The sequence below is a fragment of the Lathyrus oleraceus genome, chromosome 1 (assembly GCF_024323335.1).
Source record: "Lathyrus oleraceus cultivar Zhongwan6 chromosome 1, CAAS_Psat_ZW6_1.0, whole genome shotgun sequence".
In the NCBI taxonomy this organism is placed as follows: Eukaryota; Viridiplantae; Streptophyta; class Magnoliopsida; order Fabales; family Fabaceae; genus Lathyrus; species Lathyrus oleraceus.
This window is the reverse complement of record NC_066579.1, coordinates 162,494,525-162,514,729: the sequence shown is the minus strand read 5'-3', so window position 1 is coordinate 162,514,729 and position 20,205 is coordinate 162,494,525. Positions and strand designations below refer to the sequence as shown.

At 43.6% G+C, this 20,205-nt stretch overlaps 1 protein-coding gene across 1 annotated transcript; it reads right to left on the bottom strand.

Annotated features, from left to right (window-relative positions):
• Nucleotides 1–14,001: 14,001 nt before the first annotated feature.
• Nucleotides 14,002–18,585, bottom strand: LOC127115566 (uncharacterized). The gene is made up of 2 exons (XM_051047081.1): nucleotides 18,245–18,585; nucleotides 14,002–15,827 (listed from the first exon to the last, which is right to left on the bottom strand). The coding sequence occupies exon 2, from the start codon at nucleotides 15,779–15,781 to the stop codon at nucleotides 14,312–14,314; it is 1,470 nt and encodes a 489-aa protein (XP_050903038.1). The 5' UTR covers nucleotides 15,782–15,827; nucleotides 18,245–18,585; the 3' UTR covers nucleotides 14,002–14,311.
• Nucleotides 18,586–20,205: the final 1,620 nt, after the last annotated feature.

Below are 20,205 nucleotides of genomic sequence, written 5' to 3'. Positions count from 1 at the left end.
ATTCAGCAAATGGCCCTTTACTATCAACAAAGAAGTCTGAATCTCATCAATACTGACCATCAGATACTCAGCTTCTTCCCCTTCAATGTTATTCACTCGGTGCGCACCATGCGGCGGCATAGGGTTATTTACAACATTCGGCACAAGAGCAAAATTGATAGTCTTGGCATCAATCAGGTCCTGGACTTTATGATGAAAAGCCCTGCAATTTTCGATATGGTGTCCCGGCGCACCAGAATGAAAGTCACAACGCACGTTGGCATCATACCCAGGTGGTATTTTTGTCAACGGTGCCATAGTCCTCAACTCAACAAACCCTAGTCTGAGCAACTCAGGTAGCAACTCAGCATAGGTCATTGGCAGTGGGTCAAAACGTCGATCAGGCATTCTCTGCCTCGGCTGATACGGACGTTGATGTTGTTGTTGTTGTTGCGGCATTTGTTGTTGAACCCTCTGTTGTTGCGGTTGTTGACGTTGATGAGGTGCAGGAATGATCACTGCAGCAACCTGACGATACTGATTTCTGTTCACAACTCTTCTGCCATGCTGCACAACACTAGCTTCACCCTCTCTCCGACGAGGTGCCCCAGCAAAAGGTTTCTTGGAAGACGAGGAACCTGCATCTTGAATTTTACCAGCCTTGATCAAGCTCTATGTCCTTTCCCCGCAGATAACCAGATCTGAGAAACTACCGAACGGGCAGCTCCCCATCCGGTCCATAAAAACACCTTGTAGTGTACCGATAAACATATCAGTTAACTCCCTCTCTAGCATAGGGGGTTGAACTCTAGCAGCCAATTCACGCCACCTCTGGGCGTACTCCTTGAAGCTCTCTCCAGATTTCTGACATAGACTCTGCAGCTGAGTCCGGCTAGGCGCCATGTCCATATTATGTTTATACTGCCTCAAGAAGGCCTCACCCAGATCCCTCCAGCATCGGATAGAATCTCTCTTAAGCTCCATGTACCAATCCAAGGAAGCCCCAGATAAGCTATCCTGGAAGAAATACATCCACATCTTTTCATCATCGGTATAAGCAGAGATTTTCCGATAATATGCCTGCACGTGGGTGCGAGGGCAGGAAGTACCATTATACTTGTCAAAAGAGGGTGCTTTGAATTTGTAGGGAATCCTCAACCCTTCCACCAGACCCATGTTTGTAACGTCAAAACCCAGGGAATTCTGACATTCCATGGCTCTTATCTTCTCAGCAAGGGCGTCAACTTTACGGTCCCTATCCTTAACTCTTCCAGCAACTTCATCATCTTCACTCAGCAGCGTGAACATGTCCTCTTGTCTATCAACAATCGGAGCAGGATGACGAACAGGAGCCCGGGTAGCTCTGGCATTGACAGTCTCTGCAGCAAGAGGTTGTCCGTTAATTCTGATCCCCCTTAACTCTTCACCCACGGCATAGTCATTGGCGGGAGAAGCAACATTAACATTTTCATGAACAGGCACACCCACCGGCGATGCGCGGTTGGACTGCAGAATCACGGTCTCTTGTCTCTGAACCAGGGCTCGAAGTTCCTCCTGACCTTGCGCAATCCCTTGCATCATCGTCATAAATTGGGCCATGTTTTCCCTCATCTCAGCCAACTCCGTCTGAACTTGATCCATACTTCTCTGTTGATTGAGTCTGGTTGAATACCGGTGCGGTCTTTGATCAGCTATCCTGCCTGACACAGGAACCAGAGTGAGAAGTCACGAGCAAGAACACCTGTTATGAAAAATGATATGAGTATGATGCTAATGCATATGATGCACATGATATGTTCATTTCTCAGGCATTCAAAGAGCCTGATTCATCTTCAAAAGATGGCAACCTGCAACAAGAACAACACAGGAAGCACAGATACACAAGAGCAATGAGTACAAAGTGAAACCAACAACCTCATCTATAAATGAGACACAAAGGATCATACAACAAAGATTCAAAGATCCGAGTAAATCAACATACAACAATGAATCCCACCCAACAGGCCTGGGGGTGATTCTCAACATAAACATCAGGAATACAAGCTAAGACAAACGACTTCCAGGAATGAGCGTCTTCAAGTAGTGACACTGGTCTATCAACAGGTCACACTCCGAACATTCTGGCAAGGGAGTGATCTTCTCCTTCAACTGTCTTCTAAGCTCTACAACTTCTCCTCCAAGTTGGTTCTCTGATGCGAGTCTCAAGTCGACCTCCTTCTTCAACTGGATATCTTTGTCTCTGAGTTGCTTCTCCAAGTCTCTAATCTTCTTCTGATAACTGGCCTCAGCTCTCTGCAACCTCAAACACTCTCGGTGCTCTGCATTCAGCAAGTTCTCCATCTCTTCATAAGATCTCTTCTTGCTCCTTACTCCACCCACGTCCACACTCTAGGCATCTCTGAGTTGATGTGTCAGGTTCAACCTATCGGCTTTGGCTTGGTACAACTCCATCTGGGCATCTTGCTCTTTCTCTTTCAATCGGCGATTCTCCATCAGGGCTTGCTTGTACTGCTCGGCAGGTACACTCTCAGCAAGGATCAAAGGTGGTTGCACTTGCAAAGGCTTCATCCTATCATAGGGAAACAACAAAGTTTCCACTCTCTTCTTCACCCAATCAGTGTAGTCAGGCATAGCAATGGCAAACTTCTTCCCTAAGACAGCTCCATCCTTAACACTAATAGACTTCCAAGCTCTTCCTATCTGCTCCAATCTAGCAGGGTCGCTTCGCTTCTCAAAATATACACTCTCAGCTATCTCAGCATCAAGTGGTCTTCCACTCATCACGAACCCCAACTGGCGAAGAGAAAGAACCGGGTTGTAGTTGATGTAACCCTTAGTCCCTACAAGTGGCACATTCCAGAACTCTCCACAACTCATAATAACATCACGCACATCCATCCGGTAAGACTGCCATCTGATATCATAGGAAGTAAGAGACATAACCCTCTGAGTCCACCTATGAGTACTCTGAGCATCCACAAAAGGTCCACTGACTGGCAGGAGAGACATGAACCATCTGAGCAAAAGTGGGAGACAGCACCTGATAGCTCCACCCTTACCATGCCTACTGTGAATGGCATAATAAGTGTCAGCTAACAGAGTAGGAACCGGATTTCCTCCAAGAGAGATGATGACTGTAGCGTAGTCCACAAAGTTGGGCATACTCGGGAACAAGACGATCCCATAGATCATAACAGCTAACTGAGCATGAAAAGCTGCCCAATTCCCCTTCTCTGCTTCTCCTCTAGCTACCTTCAACAGAAACTTCAAAGGCAACCCTACAACATCCCCACTCGACCTCCAATTATCACTGACTTCTTTGATACCCAAATTGAGAGCTCTGGCAACAACTCTGAAATCAACCTCCTTCGGAACATCCAAGAAAGGAACCTGATGCTGGACAGGAACATTCAACAGAATGGAGTACTCCTCTAGAGTAGGCGCCAACTGATAATCCTGAAATGTGAAGCAATGAAGCTCTGGGTCGTAGAACTGAAGGAGAGTCTGCAACGGCACTGGATCGACTACCATCTTCAACAGTGTCAGAATATCCCCATACTGATCAACAAACCCCTTCTGATAACCACTGGTCACAAGGTTGCTCAACTCTATCAGAGACGTCAGAGGCTCACGGTGAAAGCTATAGGAACAAGTCTTCCGCTTCGGCTCTGGGACTGTTGCCATCTCTATCAGTGAATAGACTCTGGAATGTACCTGAGAAATGATATGCATGCAGAGATTAGCTTTTTTCTTTTTCTTTTTTTCAATTTTTTTTTTGCGTATCTTTTGAAAATAAACATGCTATGATGCAGATGATGCAGACAAGACTGGCAGGCTGTGCATCTCGGAACACAGGATCGAAGCTTCGGCTTGAACTCGGAACCACAATTCATCTGAAACCCAAAGTCATCTGAACCCAATTTGAGGAACCAAGTCACCAACAGGATCACAAGTCACCAACAAGTCACCGACAAGTCACCAACTGTACCTGTAATAATGATCATTCCCTCCCCACTCACGGGTGTCATCTAGGCCATGGTAAGGTCGAGAGAAATGCAGCATAAATAACCTTTCACAGAATATCATCATATACACACCCGAAGTATGTAACGATAATATCCCATCAGGGTCTGAACTGCTCGTGATATCAATGTTCCACTAAGTGGCGCATACCACCCGCTTCCCATGAATCACTCTATTCATAGGTTTCCTAGATTTCACTCATAGCCTGGGTATTGGGCCTTTTACCTCGAGTAACTCCCACCCCAAACAGAGAAACACAGCACAGCCAGCACAGATGAATATGAATGAATGCAAACATTAATGCACACATAAATACAAACAATGAATAAATGAATGCAATAAATAAAGCAGCAAACAGCAACCAAAACCCTAACCTAGAGAGCGCTAGGAGAGACTCGCTTAGGGAAGATGGACCAGCAAGAGGTCAACTTCTTTATGTCCCCAGCAGAGTCGTCAACTGTCGTATTACGCAAAAAACCGGCGGGAAAACAAAACAACAGAGCCGCCACCGTGCGTTATTTATCCCAAAAGAGGGAAAGGAAACGCTCGAAGTAAACCTGGAAAAGACATGGTCTCGCGACCAAAGAGATGGGATCGGGAGTCGGTTATGCGAAGGGAAGGTATTAGCACCCCTACGCATCCGTCGTACTCGACGGGATCCACGCACAAAAGGAAAGATAAAGGTTGCTAAAACACTGCTCACAAACATCAAACACTGGCTGAAAGAGACACATGAAGATAAAAGAAACTGACTCGGCAGGATATCGCATCCTGGGCCTACGTAGTCTATCAGGCCTAAACATCAGAGTCGACGTAGTTCGGGACAGGGGAAAACGTGCTCGCTAGGATGTCGCATCCTATGCATACGTATCTTCTCGGACTAAAGAAGAATCAGAGCACTCGTAGCTCGGCTCACGCACGCCAAACAAAATCACACGGGAAATCAACTACCAATCGTTGGACTTACGTCAAACTCCACACAAACTGGCAAACACGGAAACCGAATGCCAATCGCTAGACTTACATCAGACTCCGAACCAAACACACACACACTGGAAACCAAATGCCAATCGCTGGACTTACATCGGACTCTAAGCACACAACAAGAGGATACGGAATGCCAATCGTTGGGCTTACATCCATCTCCTAACACACACAAGAGACAAAAAAAAAGGGCGCCCGGAGAGATCAGCTCATCTCCTGCCTACGTACCTCATTTGGTATAAGGATCAGGGTGACGTAGTTCCCCTACGCAGGGACAAAGGACTAGCCTAACCAGATACAAAGGGAGACACAACTAGGGAGACTACGACTCGAGCCTAGAAGTTATCATGCATATCATCCCTAAGTTGAGGTTGCTATCTAACTTGCACAGGGAGCAAGCTATCCTAAACAGCACAGGCAAAGCAATCAATCACACAAATAGCACACACTATATACAAACATAGTGGGCTCACACAAGGGTTAGGCTGTGAAACACAAGCCAACTGGAATCGGGTGATATTAGCTCTTAACCCTAACATTGAGAGTTAGGGTGAAGCAGATGAAATGGGAAGTGAAGATGAGACTTCATAGCTCTTATCCCTGGCCTGGGAGAGCTTCAGACAAATGAAAGTGTGGGAGTTCAGAAAGTTGGAACTCTTCTCCACATATGACTGACTCAACAAAGATCTTGGGTTAATACCCGCAATGCATCAACACAAGGTGTGTGATCAAAGGGATGACTCAACTGAATAGCAGGAGATGGATTGCACATCTCTTTTATCTTCCAATTGCCTCTTAGAGGTCTTTTCCTGCTTGGCACAAAAATAAACAAACACAAGCATTGCCTCTTAAGGAGGGCTTCATACAGGTGCCTGCCCAAGTAACAGGACAGGTCTTCCAGACTACATGAAGTCAGTGAGTTATACCTCAATTGGTTAAGCAACCAAGCAACAGCAAAAGCAAGTTCACAATGAACTATAGCAACTAATGTACCTGAAAACAATCTAACTCAATCAGTATACAACTTAAAAGTCAAACAGACAAACTAATGGTCAACAATCAACAGTGCAAAGTCAAACAGACAAGCAACAAGTGCAAGCCACAATGTGCAAGGCACAAGCTCAACTCAAATGAATGTTAGTCAACATCAACCAATCAAACCAACTTAAGAAATGTGAATCAATCTCCTCAAGGTCATATGCTTCTTATCCTGAAAACAAAGCTCAAACATAAGCACAAACCACTAGGACAAGTCCTAGGGTCCAAGAGGGAGAAATAATTCAAAACAGAACATGAAAATTGACAAGAGTCAACATCAATCAATTAAGAACATCATCCAAAAGGTCTCATGTCAATAGCATCAACCAAATTCATTTCACAAAGCAATCATGGCAAGGCATGCAACTTGAAAGCTCATTGAAGCAAACATAATGAACCAATCCACATCAACTCAAAAATGATTGAATAAATCTCAAGAAAAATCATGGCTAAACAGAACTCATCACATGATCAACATACCAACAATCAAGGGATTTGGACAAGTTTAAGCATGGCAAATAAATTCCATAAGGCAAGGTAAGCATAAACAAGCTCAATTAGGGCACAAATAGATGCATCAACTTACCACAAGCATAAAACAGAATTGGAAAATGATAAATGCCTCAAACCAAAGCCACAATGAACTTTAACGTGCCTAGAATCAATGTGAAAAATTTCAAGTTCATATGATACACATCAAGCATTTCACAAATCATTAAAGTTCATGACTATCCAAAAGTCCACAAATGACAAGCCAGAAAGGAAAATCCCAAACAAATCAGAAATCATTCCAAAAATTCTATAAATATTCATGATCAATCCTAACATCCAGGAGAAGGATCATGCAAAAAATAACATCAATTGGCATTTATTTGGCATGGAAAATTAAATCATCAAGTTGAGCAAGCAATGGTGTGACACACATTGTCACACCTACATTAAACAGATCATAACTCAACAACCAGAAATGAGAAAAATGCAAACTCTATACCAAAATGTCAATTAGGATGTCTAGTTTAAGCATGCAAAGTTTCAAGAGCATAGGATCAAAACTCATCATTTCATGAAGCATATGGCAAGGTTTGTCAAGAAAACACACACATATACAATCCCTAAGCAAAAATATTTTCCAACCGTGCACAATTTCTGGAAAAAATCTCATAAAATACTAGACATGATGAGAAACAAGTTGCAAAAGTCCCAGGTCATTTGGATCATCCATCAATGAGTTATGAATTTTTGAATGAATGAAAAAAAAAATCATGTGAGAGCATATGGATGAACATGGATAAGAAAGGAACAAAATGCAAATGCCTTATCATGGAAAAGCCACAGCCAAGACTCGAACCGTGTTGACATTTAAACTAGGCGCTTAACAATGAAACGCGCAGTTTTATTAAAGCCTATGTGGCAAGGCCGTGCGCTCTGGACCAATCAATTAGCCACGCTGAACACACGTGGACAAGTACATGGATAATAACATGAAACCACATGCAGGAAGCGCTTATGAAGATCAAATTGATTCTGGAAAACGAAACCCTAAGCTTCATACAATGTTCATCGTGTTCATTATACTCAAGAACACTCATGCACAGAAATTCAGAATGAGCACATCAATGGACTCGTCTTTCAACATACATCAACAATCTAAACTCAATTTGACCTAACTCTCCTTAACATGCATGGATCGAGCAAGAGAACATTCACACATCAAACTTAGATTCAACCTAACTCACTCATCTCTCCATGAAAATCAATGAGACAAAGCTCAGCATACTCAGGGATTAAAGATCTACAACATGCACATAAACATTTCAAGAATTGAGGAACTCGAATTCTAACCTTCAAGCAAGTGCAGAAATGAAATCAGTGGATTCAGGCCTGGAAATCAGAAACAGATCTTCCTCAACTCTTGGATGAATGAATGGATGAAGGATTGGTGCTCAATCGTGCTTGATAGTGCTGAAATCTTCAACTGCCATTGATGAGCATATGCTTCAACAGTCCTCAATTCAGCTTGAAATCCTTGAAACCTTGCTTCAATCTTGTTCAACTATGCTTGTGAATGATGATTCAACCAAGAACAAGGCAAGGTTTATGGAGAATTTTCAGGTAAAAGTGAGAGAACCAAATTGTGAAGATTGTGCAATTGGATCTAGATCTGAGCAAAATGATGTGTTAACCCTGTTTTCTGTTATGATTATGTTTATATATGGTGTGCTAATGAAACTCTTAATCACAATTAGCCAAATGCAAGTGGATTAAGTGAAATGAAGGTGTAATGCCAATTTTGCAAATTTACCTCATATGCATGAAATGGATGCTACAGTGCATGAGATCTGTGCTAATTCACTTGAAAAACCATTTTGGAACCAAATGCAAGTGTTTGGATGCATGGACAATGCTTAATTTTTGAATTTAAAAGTTCCCTCCAAAATTCAAATGAAAATGCCAATATTTTTGTGATCAAAATGCATGATATGTGATGCATGAATTGGATAGTAGAGATCAAGAGAGAAATGTTACAAAAAGAACCATCTCATTTGGCCTTATGGTGTGAAAGTTATGCCCTGGTGAAGTTCAAATTGACTTGGCAATGATTGATCCATATATTTTCAACCATACATGAGAAATTCATGTTATTGGACTTTTTGGAAAGTTGAGAGCAAGATATTCAACTTTCATGTTGGACAAAATTTCATTTGAAGCTTGCTTGGTCATGTAATCTTGAGGAGAAAACCTTTCCATTTTTGGCAATTTCAAATTATAGGTCACTTACTATTTTTGGAAACTTTTCATCTGACCTCAAATTCTTCATTGTTGATGTTTGAAATGTCAAATGAGACTTGTATGGACATGAATGAGGCCTCTCTAACCATCTCCCACCTTCAAATCCATGGTTGAATGCACAGTTGACTTTGGTTGACTTTCTAGGGTTTCAGATGAATTGCATCTTGACTGATGATCTTTGAACATCCAACCTTTGGCCAAACCTCTTCAAAATGATCCCTAGGTCATAAGAACTTGTTGAACCAACCCTAGGGCTTTGCTTCCATAGGAAATGCACTTGCTTGCTTGCACAACTGGATCTTCTGACCAGTCTTGACTGATGACTTGCACTTGGGCAATGGACAATGCAATGCTATGCAGTGGACAATGCAATGCTAATGACCTAAGCATGAAGATGTATGTACAAAAAGGGAGGTGCAAATTTGAGGTGCTACAGCTACCATCCCATCAAATCAATTTGAGCTTTTATCCAATTATTTGCACTCTTATTTGTTTCAACTCAACAAATGTTTTGCATGTTTTAATTGATAAAGTATCATTGTTTTCAAAATAAACAAATCTTTCACAAAATGGTTCTTAAACAAAGTGAACATTCACAATGATGGAAGGATACTTAGGAGATCCGCAGTGCTCTCCCAAGGGTGGTATGATTACCAACAGGTAAGACATTTGTTCGTATCTCAAGCATAACTGTATCTTTTTCCTGTAGAACCTCTTATGGTTTCTCCTCAGCGAGGTTGCTCAGTGCAGTGTTGGTTGAAGTTGTTCATCTTCATGTCCCCGGCAGTGCAACATTCTTCCTACAAGTCCCTGTTAGCCCCTATTGTGGTGCATCCCCAATAGAGTGTTGTTTGAGCCCTATTGTGGGGCATCCCCAGCAAGTTTGCTGTTGGAACACTTTTGTGGGCCAGTTCCCAAGCAGAGTGTTTATTGAAGACTTCAACTTTCGTCTCTCCAGCAGAGTTGTCTTCTCCTCTCCCCGGCATGGGTGCTTGTCTTTGGAAGATTCGATATTTGGTGGATTGACATCCCAGTAATCCGGCATTCCCTTGGAAAGATTCCTCAACGGAGTTGTCGGCATGATGAGCTTTATCAATGCCTATCTATCCTCATCAGAGATCTGGTTGCTTCTTGGTATCTCTGATCTCCAGCATGAGTTGCTGTTGTGGCAGTGTCTGCCCGTGCTATGAACTATGTTCTCCGGTTGTGATTGGTGATCCCTCCGGAAGCCTATTGTGGCCTTCCTCCCCTGCAGGATGATGTTGTTCCCTGATGTCCCAGTCTCCAGCAGGTTTTCTTTGCTCTCTGGTGATTTTGGCCTTCCCTCTGGAAGAGTAGCACCGGATGGTTGATTCCTGGACCTCTATGTGTTAAACATGTCTGCTTGTCAGCATTCATCATACATAAATCATGCATACATGTATAATCATAACATTCGGATACTCATGTTGCATCTGTTGCCATGTATCTGTTGATGGTTGGACTTCCATCTCTGGTGCGCACGGCTTTATTCATCGGTCCCATTCACAGTCGCTATCATTTTCATCACCCACCATACAGATGTGATCTGGATCCAGCATTCCAGCACTGGTGAACATGACTGACGTACGGCGTCCTCTGCCTTGTCCAAACGAGCCTCTGCCTGGCTGATAACCCACTCCAAAGCGGTCTTTCTTGGCGGAGATATCCATCATCCTACCCCAACCAGGAGCCTCTCCATTCTTCACCACCTCAACGGCCTGCTTATACGAAGATATGGACGGTTTCTCTTCTTCTTTTGCAAAAAGAGCATTCTCCACCTTAACGGTTTCGAATGCTTGACTCGGTGTCTCCCATATCTCACCGTCCATCTCCACGTATTTGAAAGATGAAAGGTGGCTGACAAAGATGTCTTCTTCTCCGCAGACGGTGACGACCTGTCCATCCCAAATATACTTTAATTTCTGGTGCAAAGTCGACGTTACTGCCCCAGCAGCATGAATCCATGGGCGACCCAATAGGCAACTGTATGCCGGCTGAATATCCATGACATAGAAAACAGACTTAAACACCTCAGGTCCAATCTTCACCGGGAGCTCAACCTCTCCGAACACAGCCCGCTTTGACCCATCAAAAGCCCTCACTATCAGATCAGTGGGCGTCAGGATAAACCTTCACAATTCAGCTTTGCCAGGGGTTTCTTTGGCAACACAATTAAAGAGGAGCCGGTATCAACCAGCACATGCGAAAGCACGGCTCCTTTACATTCCATCGCAATGTGTAAAGCCCGGTTGTGGTTCTTTCCATCCACAGTCAGATCCATATCGGTGAAACCCAGCCCGTGGCTGGCATGAACATTAGACACCACCGTCTCCAATTGATTAATCGTTATCTCTTGAGGAACATAGGCTTTCTTCAGGATCTTCATCAAAGCCTCTATATGCCCCTCGGAGCTTAACAGCAAAGATAGAATTGATATTTTGGATGGGGTCTGCTGCAGATGGTCCACAAGCTTGTACTCAGACTTCTTGATGATTCTAAGGAATTCCTCTGCTTCATCATCAAGCTCTCTCTCCGACCCACCAGGCGCCGGTGTCACCACGGGAGTACCTTCATTGACCACTGCTTGTTTTCCTTTTGCCCTGGCTAAAGCCTCAGCCTTTTCTTTCTTTTCTTTTTCTCCTTCTCCTCCCCTCAACGCATCAGGAGCAAACAGCCTTCCACTACGAGTGAAACCACTAGGTCCGGCATTATCCACCTTTGAAACGGTGGTTTCACCTGCAGCCTGATCCTCTATTTTTTCTCCATTGCAATATACCTCCCCACCATAATGCCACGGCACGGCATCATCTTTGTCATATGGAATTGGCCCAGGTACCGTGATAGTAACTGGAGCCGCCTCAGCTAGAGTTGACAAATCAACCGGGTCAAAGTAAATCGTTATGGTGGAGACATCATTCTCCCCCATATCAGCCTTCTCAACCCGAATACTTCCTTCGTCCATCAGTCTCTGGACAGTCTCCTTCAACAGTACGCACCCATCAGCAATAGTGCACACAGCACAATCATCACCACAACCCGGAAAGACCCCATTTAACAACAACTGCCGCTTGACCTCAGCCAAAGGAGTCTTCAATTGATCAACCCTCAACAACCCGATTCTGTTCTCCCCAGAGATAGCATTCACCCCCCTTTAACCATGCACGGGCATGGGATTAGCATTCACATTTGGGGAAGGAGCAAAGTTAATAGCTTTCGAATCCACCAGATCTTGGACTACATGTTTAAAAGCTTTGCAGTCTTCCACATTATGCCCGGGAGCACCTGAATGGAATTCACGCTTAGCATTTTCATCAAAATTGGCGGGCCTCTGATCAGGTCTCAAAGGTGCCAGAGTTCTTAATTGTACCAACCCCAGATCCTTCAGCTTCTTCAATAGGAAAGAATAGGTCACAGGCGGCCTATCGAACTGTCGGTCGTTCATTCTACCCCTGACTTGGTATCCAGCCCTCTGTGGCCTCTGTTGAAATGGTTGTCTTTGTTGTTGTGGTTGTTGTTATTGTTGTTGTGCAGGCTGATTATCAGCAGGAATAGTTACCGCAGCGGTGTGCTGATAGTAACGATCCCTACTTGGTCCTCTTTGAGTGTATACTGCACTAGTATCACCCTATTTCTTCCTTTGGCCGTTACCGAAGGGCTTCTTCGATCCTGATGACGAAGCGTTACCACCCTGTATCTTTCCGAGCTTCAACCAACTCTCTATCCTTTCACCGGCCACAACAATGTCTGCGAAGTTGGTCACCGGACAACCGACCATTCTCTCAGTGAAAGCCCCCTGCAGGGTACCCATAAACATATCAGACATCTCTCTGTCCACTAATGGAGGTTGAACCTTGGCAGCCAACTCCCTCCACCTTTGAGCATATTCTTTAAACCCTTCACTTGACTTCTGAGACATACCCTGCAGCTGGGTACGGCTAGGAGCCATGTCAGCGTTGAATTGATACTGTTTAAAGAAGGCATCACCAAGATCCTGCCAGCTCTTAATATCAGAAGATTTCAGCTTGGTGTACCACTCCAAGGATCCTCCGGACAGGTTGTCCTGGAAGAAGTACATCCAAAGCTTTTGGTCCATAGTGTATGCAGAAATCTTGCGGACGAAAGCTTGAAGGTGAGTTTCCGGGCAGGAACTCCCATTGTATTTATCAAATGCGGGCGCTTTAAACTTCTATGGGATCACAATCCCCTCAACTAGCCCCATATTCGACATGTTTACGACCCCGGGAGTGGCATAGCTTTCGAGAGCCCTGATCTTCTCTGCCAGCAATTGGATTTCTTTGTTCGGAGATTGGACGCCGTATTGCCCAAACGGCTCATTATGCATAGAGAACTGATCAGCTTCCCTGTCTTCCTCCCTATCATCATCAGCCCCGAAGAATGGAGGGAACAGACTGTCCTTCATATTATTACCCATCTGACCGGGCCCACCACCAGTGGCAACACCAAAACCAACAGCATTATTCACTACGCCTACAGTTGTTCTTTTTCCGCCGTCTCTAGAGCCACCCAGCCCCTGGTTGGAGACACCATCCAAGTTAACACCGCTGTTTGCAGCTGAAGCCCGCTCGAGCTTCTCAACTTTGTCAGCCAGTGCTTTCTGACCAACTGCAAAACCTTGCATGATGTTGATCAGTTCGTTCATTTTATCTTTCAACTCGAGGACATCTGTGTTTGGGAGATCCATCAGCCTTGGAGTGTTGCGTCTGGTAAAATATCTGTGCGGACGTGTTGAGTGCAAAGGTACAACTCTACGAGCACAAGCAATGATTCCTGAAACAATCAAGCACGTTAGAACTGATACCTGCAAAACAAAAACAAGTTATTATGATCATGCAGGAATGCAGTGTTTATCCATATGAGGAACACTTTATCCCTCGGTCCTGGCTTCATCGAGACAGATAATAATCCGGCAGCAATATTCTGACATTCATCATTCGACTTCATCATACAGATCAGAGATATATGATTTAGCAAAATACCACCCAACCATGTGTGTGCTATGTGAGTGCATAAGGTAAAGCAAATAAAGCTTGAAGATTGATCACTGAATGAAAACAACCATGCATATCAAAAGTGTACAATAAGTGCCATAGTCATACATCAAAGCTGATACAAATCAAATACAATTCTCCAGAATCAGGAAGGAAATACAAGCAAGTGAATTCCGTCAACAGGCTTGACGGTAATCCACACAAATAAGAAAGGTCTACCCTGATGAGGGTCCCACAGCAGGCCCTATATCATCAGCCATCTTCGCAAACTCTACGGCGAACCTTAGCTCGGTGTTCTCCTGTTGTAATCTCCCCACCTCCTTCTGGTGAATCTTCATCTGCCTGAAGTAATGATCTCTCTCAGCAATGTAGTGATCTCTCTCAGCGATGATCTTTGCCTTCTCCGTTTCCTTAATCTTCAGCTTTGCCTCCCACTCAGTGATGAGGACTCTGACTCTATCTTCCCTCTAATCCCTCACGAGGATTTGCCTTCTCTTCTCATCCTCAATGGCCTTTGAAGCTCTGGCTAGCTTCTCCTTAGTGATGTCGTGCTCCTTTGTCGATGACGCTAAGGCTTGGCTGATCTTCCCATAGTAAGCAGTATCCATCTCAAAGCGCTTCGCTTCCAGGGCATGTTTCTTATCCTGATCCTCCATCCTCACTTTGATCTCCTGATTAGCCATCTGAATCCGAGCAACACTCATCTCCAATTCAGCTTTCTCTGCAAGCAACTGATCTCTGGCTCTCTTCATCTCGAGGAATTCCTCCATACTGACAGAAGAACGCGGACCCTCAATCATAGGACACCAAGGATCACCTCCAGGAAATGGTAGATGTGTGATCTCTATCCTCTTCTGAAGCCAATCATCAAATAGAGGGAAAGACCTGCTATTAACCTTGCCAAAAGGAACTTTTCCCTTCCTCTGAATGTTGCGCCACTCATCCAACACTTGTCTTAACTTGGCCTGATTGCCCTCAATCGGGAAGTAGAAGGACTCCTGAATCTCTCGTCCGAGAGGAGGACCCTCAACAGCAAGCCCCATCTGTCTCCTAAGAAGCACCGAGTTGTAATTAATGCAACCCTGAACTCCTATAAGAGGCACATTGGGAAGACTCCCACAACTGCATATGAAATCCCGTCCAGCCATACCGTTATGAGTCCAAGCTATATCAGCGGCCCGCAAACCCATCAACCTGACTGACCACTTGACTATAGGATCAAGAGAAGCAAAAGCACCCCGGGAAGGCAAATACCCCATAAACCATCTGTACAGCAATTGGGCACAACACCTGATCAAACCCCCACGCCGCTTCTCGTTCTTGTTATGAACCGAATAATAGACATCTCCTATCAGAGTAGGAATAGGGTTCCTCTGTATGAACAACCTGATAGCATTATGGTCCACGAAGCTCTTCTGGTTAGGAAACAAGATGGTCCCATAAATGCTCGCAGCAATCAAGGCACAGACAGTCTTCCAATTACTCACAGCAGCATGTTCCTTGGCCTTAGCCTCCAAGAAACTCAAATGAAAACCGGGTAGCTTTCCCTTCTCCTTCAAACCCCCCTTGGTCACCTCTGGGCTCAAATAAAGAGCACGAGAAATCTCAAGGATGTCAGGCTCTCCCCTAATGGCACAGAAAGGAATCTGATCCCGGATCTGAACACCCAGGATGCTAGCATAGTCCTCCATCAGAGGTCCTAACAAATAATCCGGGAACACGAAACATCTCAAGCCCGTGTCATAGAACTGGAGAAGAGTATGAATGGCGCTCCTGTCACTGTCTGTGAGCCTGAAAACTATCTTCAGAATACCACTGTATGCCTCTATGAACATCCCCACATGGTCGGGCGTAATCAATGCTATCATCTCCTTTAGCCCACTGATCTCTGGGTCAAAGAAACTGTAAACAACATCAGCCTTCAAGCCGGTCCTCATGTCTGAGCAAAGAAATCTCTCAACCAGGATCTCAATCAAAATCTCCCTGCATATGGATAAACATGTGTTAGATGCAGATAAATGCAAAATGTGATGATGCTGATGAATGAATGCAATGCATAGTGCCATCCTCCAAGTCATCTGAACATCTGTTGCACTGAAGCCTGATCTCTGAACCGATCACAACCATCTGAAGGAATATGTAACCACAAATCCAACTCAAGGGTTCCGAAATAAACGGAACTGAAAGATACATCACCATCATCACCAGACAATCTCTGAGCAGATAACCACAACAATCTCTGAATCGGCCCGAGGAATCCTGAAATAAATGGATCCCCACTGATAAATAACACGGAAAGCACTCCGGCGTCTCAGAAATAAATGGCCATAAATCCGACTTATAAATATGACTCTGATCAACGAAACCAATAGTCACCTTCAAAGTCACCATCTGAACATGCATCTGTAAGAATCACCCTCCCCTCACAGGTAAATTCTAATCAGGTTATCCTAAGGCGGATAATAGTCTCGACAATCGGGCACAGATACTCAACGAGTTTGCCCTTTCGGGTGTGCCGTTGTAGCTCTCTTAAGATCGTCTAAACCAAAGATCCGGGAAAGAACGGTCACCGAAGTCAATAGCTCAGATAAAGTCACTCAACCAAAGTGGATACTCCACAAAGGAAGAGCTCCCTCAAAAGAACCTCGTCCGGCTTGTGGTATGTCAAGTCACCAAAATCATGTTGACCTAACATGAGAGGCAACCTGAGACCACGCTAATCCTAGGTGTATACTCGGTCCTGAGTTTTAGCCCCACTCAGAACACCCACCCCAAAACAGAGGAACCACCTGCACGGAGGACAGCAACATGATAGTATGATGCATGCAAATATTTATGCACATATATACACAACAGAATAATAAATGCAATAAATAGAGCAACACAAGCAACCTAAACTATCCTAGAACGCTAGGAGAGACTCGCCTAGGGAAGATGGACCAGCAATAGGTCAACTTCTATTTCCCCAGCAGAGTCGCCAGCTGTCGCATCCGCGAAAAACAACCGGCGGGCTAAAACAAAACAACACAGAGCCGCCACCGTGCATTATTTATCCCAAAATAGGGAAAGGAAACGCTCAAAGTAAACCTGGAAAAGACATGGTCTCGCGACCAAAGAGAATGGGATCGGGAGTCGGTTATGCGAAGGAAAGGTATTAGCACCCCTACGCATCCGTCGTACTCGACGGGATCCACGCTCAAAAGAAAAGAAAAGGTTGCTAAAACAAACACCACACACACAAACTGGAAACAACACAGGTGGAAGAAGAGGGATGAGGGCTCGCTAGGACATCGCATCCTATGCCTACGTATCTCATCTGGAATGAGAATCAGAGCTACCGTAGTTCGGCTCACGCACGCCGAAACAAAACACACACAAACAGGCAAACATGGAAACCGAATGCCAATCGCTGGACTTACATCAGACTCCGAACCAAACAAAACCCACACTGGAAACCAAATGCCACTTGCTGGACTTATATCGGACTCCAAGCACACAACAATAGGATACGGAATGCCAATCGTTGGGCTTACATCCATCTCCTAACACACAAGAAGGATAACACACAACAAGTTACTAAGGAGCCTGGCACTGGAGCCTAGTAACTGTCAAGCAAACACACACAAAAAGAAAAAGGGTGCCCGGAGAGATCTCGTACGACCTCCTGCCTACGTACCTCATCTGGTATGAGGATCAGGGCAACGTAGTTCCCCTTAACAGGGGAGAAACTTTCTCCTAACCAGAGACTGGGAAATGACCAGCTAGAAGGGAGACTGACTTGAGCCTAATAGTTATCATGTATTCCACAATGGTCCTAGGTTGAGTTTTCTATCTACTTGCACAGGTAGCAAGCTAATCCTAAACAGGCAAAGCAAAGCATGCAAGCACAATCAACACAAAGCAAACATACACAATTAGCACACACTATATACAGACAAAGTGGGCTTACACAAGGGTTAGGCTGCAAAAGCAAGCCAACTCTATCAGGGTGATGTTAGCTCTTAACCCTAACATTGAGAGTTAGGGTGAAGCAGATGAAATAGGAAGTGAGGGGTGTGCCTCACAGCTCTTATCCCTGGCCAGGGAGAGCTTTAGGCAAATGAAGTGTGGGTTTAGAAAGTGGGAACCCTTCTACACTTATGACTGACTCAACATGGATTTTGGGTTAATATCCACAATGCATCAACACCAGTTGTGTGAGCAAAGGGATGACTCAACTGAATAGCAGGAGATGGATTGCACATCTCTTTTATCTGCCAATTGCCTTATTCAAGGTCTTTTCCTGCTTGGGGACAAAGATAAACAAGCACATGCATTGCCTCTTAAGGAGGACTTCAGACAGGTGCCTGACCAAATAACAGGCCGGGTCTTCCAGACTACATGAAGTCAGTGAGCTATACCTCAATTGGTTAAGCAACCAAGCAACAGCAAAAGCAAGTTCAAAGAACTTAAGCAACTAATGTACCTGAAAACAATCTAATTCAGTCAGTACACAGCTCAAACAGTCAAACAGACAATTACAGGTCAACAGTTAACTGTACACAAGCAATGCATCAAGCAAAGCACAAGCTCAACTCAAATGAGCTAAAGCAACCTACAAAACCAATCAATGTTAACCAACATCAATCAAATATCAATCCAAATGAGCAAATGAATCAAACTCCCCAAGGCCATATGCTTCTTGTCCTGAAAACACAACTCAAACATAAGCACTAACCACTAGGACAAAGCCTAGGGTCAAAGAGGGAGAAATAATTCAAAACAAAACATGAAAATTGACAATAATCAAGTTCAATCAATTAAGAACAATGTCCAAGTGGTCTCACATTCATATCATACACCAATTTCATTTCACAAGTCAAATAGGACAAAGCATGCAATTTCAAAGCTCATTGAACCAAACAGAATGAATCAATCCAAATCAACTCAAAAATAATTCAATAAATCTCAAGAAAAATCAAGGCTAAACAGAACTCATAACATGATCATCATACCAAAATTCAAGTCATTTGGACAAGTGGAAGCAAGGCAATTAAATTCTATAAGGCAAGGCAAGGCAAAACAAGCTCAACTAGTGCACAAAAACATGTATCAACTTAGCACAAGCCTAAAACAGAATCCACACAAGATAAATGACTCAAACCAAAGCCATGGCAAACTTTAATGTGCCTAGAATCACTCCACAAAATTTCAAGTTCATGTGATACATATCAAGAATTTCACAACTCATCTAAGTTCATCACTCATCAAAAGTCCACAAATGACCAATCAGCAAAGAAAATCCCAAAGAAATTGGAAATGCATCCAAAAATTCCATAAAAATGCATGAGTGATCCTAACATCCAGATGTAGCATCATGCAAAATTCACATCATTTGGAATTGAATTGGCATGGCAAATAAAATCAGCAAATCAAGCAAGCCATGGTGTGACACAAATTGTCACACCTACATTCATCACATCATATCTCATCAACCAGGAATGGGAAAAATGCAAACTCTATACCAAAATGTCCCTAAGGATGTCTATTTTAAGCATGCAAAGTTTCAAGAATTTTGAATACAATCTCATCATTTCTCAATCAAAATGGCAAAGTAGGTCATGGAAACATGCACATACACAATCCCTAAGCCAAAACAAATTACATCCAGGAACAAATCATGGAAAAATATTCATTAAATTCTAGAGATCATGATGAACACAATGAAAAAAATCCCAGCTCAATTGGATTAATATTCAGGGAGATATGAATTTTTGAATGGAAGAGAAAAATAAAAAATGCACATGGAAGCATACATGGAATAGCATGGTTAAAGATGAAATAATGCAAAGGCTTTCATATGAAATGTCCCAGCGAGGAATCGAAGGGAGGGAGGTTTTGAATTTGGGCGCGCTGAGTTAAATGAATGGACACGTGGTCCAGTGCATGGGCGAATAACACCAAAAACCATGCAAAGTAGCGCTGAATGGATCAAACCGCTTCTGGAATCAAAAATCCAAATGTTCATACGTGTTCATCATAAACCCTAGGCTCAAGAACAAATTGTTTCAGAAGTTCATGAAATGCATATCACTAGAATCGTCCTTCACCACACATCACGAATCTAAACTTATTTTAACCTAATTCCTCCTAGATTCAAAGATTCGAAGCAAAACATATTCACACATGAAACTTCTAATCAACATAACTTGTTCATTTCTCCATGAAATTCAATGATTCAAATTGCAGTTTACTCTACATTCCAAGATCTACCAAAAGCACCTAATTATTTCATGAATCACACTACGCCAAAAAGGTTTTTTAACAGCGCATCTTAGACATCGCTTTTAAAAGAAAGCGCTGTCTAAGGTTAAAATAAAAA

Excerpts from the sequence above, each read along its gene's own strand:
- LOC127115566 (XM_051047081.1), bottom strand. The coding sequence starts at position 15,781 with ATGAGGACCGGCTTGAAGGCTGATGTTGTTTACAGTTTCTTTGACCCA.